At 39.7% G+C, this 9,173-nt stretch overlaps 1 protein-coding gene across 1 annotated transcript; it reads left to right on the forward strand.

Annotated features, from left to right (window-relative positions):
• Positions 1–917: 917 nt before the first annotated feature.
• Positions 918–8,728, forward strand: LOC148033584 (uncharacterized). Its single transcript, XM_087682328.1, has 4 exons — positions 918–1,206; positions 1,278–1,713; positions 8,294–8,443; positions 8,530–8,728. The coding sequence occupies exons 2-4, from the start codon at positions 1,588–1,590 to the stop codon at positions 8,647–8,649; spliced, it is 396 nt and encodes a 131-aa protein (XP_087538454.1). The 5' UTR covers positions 918–1,206; positions 1,278–1,587; the 3' UTR covers positions 8,650–8,728.
• Positions 8,729–9,173: the final 445 nt, after the last annotated feature.

Consider the following 9,173-nt stretch of genomic DNA (forward strand, 5'->3'; position numbering starts at 1 on the left):
TGTTACTTGGATATATACACACACACACACACTTGGTTTATGTTGGTAAGCTTATGTAAATGTTAGTAAGTTTATGTTTATTATTATTAGTTTGGTTAGAGAGAGTGTATGCACTTTGTTATTTGTTAGCTTGTTTTATTTGTGAGTGGGGAGAGAGAGAAAGAATATTAAATTATTATTATTATTTAGTTATTCATTTTGTTAATGGTTGGTGAGTTATTGCTAAGGTGGTAGGTTAGTTTTGTTTGTGTTGCTAATAAGTTCATTGATGTCAATTAGTTTTGTTGGTAAGTTGGTTGGTAAGTTAGATGGAGAGGGAGAGGGAGAGAGAAAGAGAAATTATTAATTAATTAATCAATTATTAACTGTGTTGATTGTTGCTTGATTATGGACTCTCTTTCTCTTGAAGTGTGGGGATAGAGAGAGAGAGAGAGAGAGAGAGAAATAAATATAAATTATTAATATCAATCATTATTGATTTTAATTTATTGATAAATAAATCAAGTATAAGAGAGAAGGGGAGGGAAGGAGAGAAAGTTTGACTTTATTCATTAATCATGGACTCTCTCTCTCTTATATAGGGTATCAAGTAGGTTAGTTTTGTTAGTAGGTTGGTTGGTTAGAGAGAGAGAGAGAGAGAGAGAGAGAGAGGGGGGGGGAGGGGGAGGGTGATCGGGTGTAGGCATTGGAGAAGAAGGCATATCATCCCTTGCGGGAATTGTTGAGGAAGAAGAAACACCACGTTGGCACGCAGAAAGTGGAGGAAAATCGGATAAGCAAAGAGAAGGTGCTGATTTGGTTATTGGCGCAGATAATGGGCCAGTGGGGGTGCACGTGTTTGGCTCAACCAGGAGAACTGAAGGACGGTCTGGTTCTTCTAGTGGAGGAAAGGTGGCTCATGAGAGACTCGTGTAGGAGTTCGGTTATGGGAACGAGAGGCGCACGGGCTGAGACTCAAACTTTTTGCAAAACTAAGTCGAGTGAAGCGAGAGGTAATGCGCGCTGTTTAGCATGAGGAAGATTGTACAAAGTTGGGACAAGAAGGAAATGGAGGGGTCTCAGGGGCGGCAAGAACAGGGAGACTGGAGGCGGAGGAGCCATAGACGCGCCAGCAAGAGGAGGAGCGTCTAAAGGGGGCGGCGGAAGTGCCAACTGACGAGCCGCAACAACTGGGATAGGAGGAGCCCGCCACAACATAGAAGAGGGGTAAGTTTGTGGTGAAGTCTAAAATTCTGGGAATGATGATGATGGCTCATTGGCATTGTTTGTACTGACAGGAACAAAACATGGACAGGAGATCAACGAATCTTCATAAAAAATGAGAGTATGTGCAAATAAAAATCTGTGTGTGCAGATAAAAATCTGTGTGTCCTGTCGTCATAAAGGTTACCCCACGAGGTTCACCGTAACCTACAAAGATTGCCTTCAGAGCTTGATCGTGCAACTTCTGGCGATCATCTCGGGGAATGAAAGCATAAATAGGAGCCCTAAAGACACGAAGACACGAGTAATTTGGTAATCTTCCATACCGTTTCGTGTATAGGATTGCTCCAATGCTTTTAAAGGGAACCCTATTCTACACATAGCATGCTGTTGACACAGCTTCTTCCCAGTAAGAAGCAAGAAGGCCGGATACTTTCAACATACTACGAGCAGCATCCATCAAAGTGCGATCTCGTCTCTCAACAATGCCATTCTACTGCGGATTGTCAGGTACAATGAAACGTTGATGAATGCCATGGGCTTGACAGTAAGCTCTAAACAAGTGTGAGGTATATTCCCCCTCCATTGTTTGATTGTAGGGATTTAATTTTGTATGGTAGTTTATTTTCAACTAATTTATGATAGAACAAAGGAAGATGCTTTGTCTTTCAAAAAGGAGACAATGAAGGTAAGAAAATACTTATGGTAAATGATCCAACAGGCATAGGACCACATAAATCCGTATGAATGATTTGTAACGAATAGGTCAAGGGTGTTCTATGTTTGGGATACTTGAATTAGCCAATTTTCCATAGATACAACCCTCGCAAAGTGACAGACAACTTTGAAAAGGTATGGTAAAAGCCAAACAGGATTTAAGAATATGCATCATAGACCGATGATTAAGATGGCTAAGGTGGTAATGCCACAACAGGGTCTTGTAAGGAATGTCCAGTGAACTAGTGGCAAAATGGATAGAATGGGCAAGTGTGAGGATTCTACCTAGAAAGTAGAGACGCCCATACTTAGGACATGTAACCACATAAGTACGGCTAGAGGGAAGACGTTGATGGATAGCACAATGATCATGATGAAACTCAACAAAAGTAGTTGGGCTACTAATTTTACTAATCGAAATTAGATTTTTTGAGAGTTGAGGAACATAGTAAACATGACCATTGACATAGTGCTTGTTGAATGCCATTAACTCCAAAGCGTATATCAAAGGGAGTAGACAATGGGCGTAGTTGGTGACGAGAGGTTAGATGACAAGTGGCACCAATATATCAAAGGGAGTAGACAATGGGCGATAGTGGCGGAGCCAATCTTGACGAGAGGTTAGATGACAGGTGGCACCGGTGTCGTGACACTGCGTGTCTACCGCTGCAAACTTGAGGGTAGAATTTTCAAAGTTTATAATGATGCACAAAGGTAGATGGACTCAAATTTGCAAGCTGCATGAGTGATTGGGCACGAAGTTCTTTTCTAAAGCATGTTCTTGTTAGGACACAAATCATGGAAAAATGGATCACATGAAGAAGACTCGAGGACTTGATGAAATTCGGATGTTGCCAATGCAGATTATATGAATTTTTATAACAAATTGGATCAATATTTTGTAGTCCATGAAAGCTAAAGGATATCTGCTCATATTATGGACATTTAAGTGGAGTAATGCTACAACCAACACTTGCATTTTTTGTGAAGATGAATAAAACAAGCTCTACAAAAAGAATGTTGTGTGTTCAAAATGAGCATCAATAGTATGTATCTTGCACAATGAAACAACTTGCCATATTGGTACATTCGGTATTGGCAAGGCTCATCAAAATTACACATAACTTGGATAATGACCTCTCTTGAAATCTATGGAGCTATAAATCTTGCTATTATACTTTGTGAAAATGAGTGTTTTATTCCATGGACCAGTAATGATGTAATTGATGATGATCATAAAGAAGAGATGCTTAAAAAGCTTTTGATTGGCGTTTTTAAATAGACAAAAGCTGATTGATATTAACAATACCATTGATTTTAGCAATGCCATTGATTTTAGGATCAAAAATTTTGGATGCTTTTCCAAATAGCTTATGGACTGGTAAGCAAATATAAAGACCAATGAGCTCAGTGGACAGGGATGTGAACAGAAGTGAAGACCATCAAACAAAGGAGCTCTGCAACATGAAGACGATCGAAGAGAAGTAGCCGAGGAGCTTTGCGACATCGGAGGACGGGGATAAGAGAAAGACTACATCGAATCTTTAGTGGATGTTGCTGTGAACGGGGTGACAAAGGCGAGAAGAAGAACAACAAAGGCTATTGCGGGGCCTAAGCAGAGGAATCATCATGTCAACGGAAGACAAACGAAGACATGAGGAGGCATTTGAAGAGAGATTGGAAGACTACAACGGGAAGAGCAACGTGGGATGACAAAGCAAGATCGACGAAGGCTGCTAAGACTGTGGAGAGAGTGACGATCCCTCAAAGAGAAAGAGCACATCAATCAAAATACAAAACCGAAGCTTCCCCATTGATAGCCATGGTGGGTTGAAGAGGAAGGTCTCTTTTTAAAGCCATATCCTTGCCTGCTTCCGCACCTAGGATGACGATACATGGACTAGCTTGTCCCATGTGATTGATAGTGAGCGGAAACTCAATGATGAACGAGGTAATGCTTCATTCGAGTGGAGCAATGAGGTATATATATTATTTTCTGTTGATCAACGGATATATTAGAGCATGTTTGTGGAAAGTTCACAAGGAACTCACGCTGAAGGTAAAGTAGGCTTAAGTTGTTTGTGTTTAGAAGGGAGGCTTCTACAGGTTGCGAGCCATAAAGGACATCTAGCTGCACATAAAAAAATAAAACAATTAAGAAGCTAGCAAGCCACAGAACTCTTTTGTTGAATAAGACGATCATCACTATAGGTTGCCAACACTCAATTATTATTCAGATAGAGCTCGCAAGAGAGCAGGAAGGAAGAAAAAAGGAAGGATAACCAAGACTTGAAGATGGAGGTGTCCAAGATGTCCATGGAGGTTGGCGCCAATGGAGTTGTTGTGATCATAGTAGACAACCCTCCCATCAATTCCCTTTCCGTTCCAGTCTTTTTGGGGATTGAAGACAGATTGTAGTAAATTCTGTTTGGAGTTGTAACATGTGAGAGGGCTTATAGACATCCAAGGCCTTGAGGAATTTGCTCGACACGGCGTACTTGGAACTTGATTGGTCACCACAAACGTAAACATTAAGTAGAAGATTCATCGACTCATGATTCAATAGATGAACAGTCCTATGACATGGAAAGAAAGCCGTCAAACATATTAGAGCCCTTCAAAGATAACATCAAGGCTTGTCTTATCATGCAGTTGTACTCATGCAAAAGGAACACCATATTGGAGAATATAGGAATTTTCCATAATTTTGCAATACGTGGTCAAATCTTTGGATTTATCATAACTTGAACACTATAACTCTGAATTGAGCGCTCTATAGCTCAATAGATTTAATTTTTTAAGTGTTTTCTAATGATAGGTCACATCACATGGTCTTGAGAAACTTATGGGCATGCTATTTGGGTGCTACCTTTTTAGTTTTCAAAAAATAGAAATTGGGAGATTTTCAAAGTCACTAATATTGTATTAAGGGTTGTATTTGTGAAATAGAAGAAGAAGAAGTACTAAACGTAATCTCTAATGGATGAATACGTCTAAAGCTTGCACTTGGAGTGGAGCCTTGGAATCCAAGACTTTGTATCGATATTCCACTACAATACTGCTTTCACTTACGATGACAACTCCAAGATTTGCTTCTTTGTACTGTCAAACGCTTTAGAGGAAATAATCACTTCTCTTTTCATGAAAATCCATGATATATAAAACTCTCATGTGACCAAATTTGGAAATTCTCTTGAAAACTGATCTATGTATAAGAACATATCATGAAGATTGAAATCTTTGTAATCCCGCTTTTCCTTATCATGCCAACATATGTAATTGATGAAAAGAAAATCCTAACCACTCTTTACTCCATGAATTTATCTTGATCATCTCTTGCTCCCATCTCACAAAGCGTCCCTCACTACAAGAGAAAGGCCCTATAGACGCGCACTGTACACGTGAAAAAGCGGGCACGTTTATAAGCGTGTGTATCAGCGTGTCTATTCACGCTAGTATAAAAAATGCGTCTATATATCTGCGTTTATAAGCGCGCTTATAGATACGAAAATAAATACACATATTTTTCATTTCTCATAAAGTCCCTGAATATGACCAAACCTCTTAACAGCTAGTATTTGTTTGAATAGGGCATGATTGGATGTATATACGACATAATTACACCTGGATCATAAGCTAGGACATGATATACATGTATAGGGCATATACATGCATAGGACATGATATATATTACCAACTTTATTTCTTTCTGAGTATTACAAATATACATCCAATCATTCAAAGCTAATTATATATATGCAATTTCATGCCCTATATACATCCAATCATGCCCTATATAAATGTGATTGGATAGGGCATGATGATTGGATGTATATATAGATCAAAGGTTGACTTGTGCATTTTTAATATATATATATATATATATATATATATATAGAGAGAGAGAGAGAGAGAGAGAGAACTGATCAATACAATCACATGTCTCATTTGTTGTGCACTTAACCTAGCCATGCATGCCAATTCATAGCATGAGTACATTGATGTAAATCAGTTGGCTTGTGCATGTGCAAGCTATTCCAATCATGTCAAGGTGCACTTATAGCTCACATATAATTTTAGATAAGGTGGACCACATGTAGCCAATGTACACATGTCCTCTTTTCATCATCTTTAGTCAGTGTGTCCACTTGTTGGTGACTAAAATAGATCACTGTAAGGATACTTTGCAATACCAACAAGCCAACTACAAATCTCTTATCTATGAAATGTATAAGTAAATTAACTTGGTTAATTTGATGAGGTCAAGTTTTCCTTCCATGGATAGTGTGGTTGGCTATATTCTACTTCAAGGTTATAGGAACTTACAGAAGTCAATGGAGCATCCTAAAAATGACGATACTCTAATTACTATATCAAGTCACTTCATGTACATATCTTTGATTGATTGATGGATAATATGCCTTTCTCTCTCTCTTTCGTATACACCTTCATTGCATTATCTCTCTCTAGCTAAAAACCATTCGTGCTTTATCCACCTATTGATACTTGCATGCAATTGTAAGTGGGATGGTCTAGTAAGTCACCACATATGTGCCAATTGACTTGCCAATCTGTTATCTCTTATCCTCAAGCTTTGTTATATATGTCACCACATAGGTCAATTGATTCCCTAAAGGCATGCATTGATACTTACAACATGGAGGCAAACATTTTGATATTGAAAGACTAGGAAAGTCATGTCATGTTGATCCAAAAACAACCAAAAGCTAGTATCTCATCAGTTTAATTGTTTCTGCGCGTCTGTAAGCGCATGTAATAGGTATTATCTATGCAAATACACGCACTTATAGACGCGCCACGCAGGTATAGAAAAAATTTAAAAATAGTTGTGGCTTTCTTTTCAAACCTATGCTTTCCTGCGTTTTTTACGCGTTTTCTGCTGTTCGAGCTCGACAGCACTACTCATGTCTATCTATCACTTCATGAAGACAATGAGGCAAGGAAATAAGAGTAAAAAGAGGACAGGAGGAAAGAAGAGCCAAAGAGTAAAGAACAAGAGCCAAATAGCAAGGAAGAGAAGAAGATTCAAGCAACTTACCAAGGGAAGGGAGAAGGAGAACAAGGAACTTGCAACCTAGCCGCCACCCGTTGGAACAAGCAAAGAAGGTAAGTTCTTCTTCTCTCTCTCAATCTTGGTTACTTTCTCTCTCTGTTTGTCTCTCTCTTCTCTCTCTTCACATGCTGGATCCTGTCATCTATGGAGGTTTTTTTGCACGTTTTTTAAACCAAGTTTGAAAAGAAATGGTCCGACTGTGCATGTCTGTCAGCACATCCAGATGACAGTGTAGATGCAAGTATAGATGCGAAAATAGATGCGCTGACAGACGCACACAGAGACGCTAATATAGACACACACAGAGACACTGATATAGACGTAGCATGTAATATGTTTTATTTGCACAGGGTAATATGATTTTTCTTGTGTAGATGTGGAATCCTGGATCCTCCAGCACCCCATTCAACAAGGAGCAATTCATGGGGGAGATGACCAATTATCTTGGTCACCCTCCCACTACAGAGAAGGTTTTCTGTGTGATGTCCAGGACACCTATCACATCTTTGCCTACACAGGGATTAGCTGAGGTATATGGATCGACCGAAGCACGTGCATCTGCAAAAGCGCATGTATCGAGTGAGGTAGAGGGTAGTGCTCGTCGAGGGAGGAGGGAGAGTCATGCGGAAGGACGAGGAGGTCGAGGGCTTTGTGGGGGTTGCCTAGGTGATGGCTCTTGATCACCCTCACCGAAAAATGAGAGAGGTGAGTCTCCACAAATGTACTACTCTGTTACTGATGTTGGTGGTATCTTGCATGACTCTGAGGGGAGGGAAGTGATAGCCTACTTGAGAAGTGTCGTGCATGCCACATACAAAGATTGCATGATTCCTTTCAAGCACCAAAAAAATGGTTTGTGGTAAGAGGTACTGCGGGCAGTATATAGAAGGTACCCTAATCCAAAGAATTCACGATTCTCAGATGATTGGGGACGGTCAAATGTAAGAGATGTGCTTCATAACAAGAGGTCTCACCTTATGACGTGCACCGAGGAGTCACTGCGGAGACAAGAGCAGGGATGCCCTGGATATTGCCAACCACCCAATTGCCACCGCAAGGAGTGAAAATAGGCCAAGAAGAGAGCAGCAGAGAAAATGACAAGTCGCTAGCATGTAGAGGCGCGACGTATTCAGATGGCAACCATGGGATCGCCGCATTATGGATCGGGTGGCAGGGAATCATGGGAGGCTGAGTTTGTAAAGTATTATTTGATTTCTTTTTTAAAATTAAATTTTGTAATTTGTTTCACTTCATTATGTAGTGTGTTTTAATACGTTGTATGTTCAAATTGTTTTGTAGTATCATATCGTTGATAGGATGTCTACTCCTAGAGAGGTAGGCTACCATCGAGGTCATAACCGAGCATCCACTTGGCAGCATTTCTACGAGGAGAGACTCATTATGGAGGAGCAATATAATCACGCCATAAGGATTCCACCACCAGAAGATGTATGTTTTATTTTTTACATGAAGAGTATAGATAACTCTAATTTATTGTTTGTAATGGTATTTATGTACCTTAATCCTTTGTGTAGGCGAACCCTGATGCAGTTGAGGATAGCGAAGGGGGGACTAGCAGTAGTAGTGGCGGCAATAGCAGCGGCACAAGCATAGGTGGTGGTAGTGATGGTGATGCCTCTTCTGAGGAGATATAGAGGAGTCCCATGCATGCATGCCTCCCCTTGGCTTGGAATTTTCATTTTTGATATGTATTAATTTCAGCTAGTGTTTACGACCATGACCATGCTTGAGATCAGAAGCACTAGAACTCATAATGTAAAAACGTTTCATTTATATATATGAAATTTCGTGTTCTACATACATTGTTTTGTTTTCAATATCCAATCTTCGAAATAATCTTTCTCTATTTTCCCTAAGCATAGAATTTGATGTTGATGGGGGGAAAAAAACCAAAGAGCAAGCCACATGCTCTCTGGTTTTTTTTTCATACCTCTCTTTTGCGCGTCTATCAGCGCATCTAAATTGCAAGATAAATGCGTATCTATTCTCATCAAAAACTCGCAGAGTAAACGCTTTTTTAGATGCGTAGATACACGTGTGTATAGACGCACAATATGAATATATCCATTTTTTTTAAAATATGATTATATATTTACGTAGCGCGTCAATACGCGCGTCTACGTGGGCATGTAACTTTGACTATAAGCGCGCTTTTAGA

The sequence above is a fragment of the Lygodium microphyllum genome, chromosome 7 (genome assembly GCF_053477565.2).
Source record: "Lygodium microphyllum isolate KBCC chromosome 7, Lygodium_microphyllum_v1.1.10, whole genome shotgun sequence".
In the NCBI taxonomy this organism is placed as follows: Eukaryota; Viridiplantae; Streptophyta; class Polypodiopsida; order Schizaeales; family Lygodiaceae; genus Lygodium; species Lygodium microphyllum.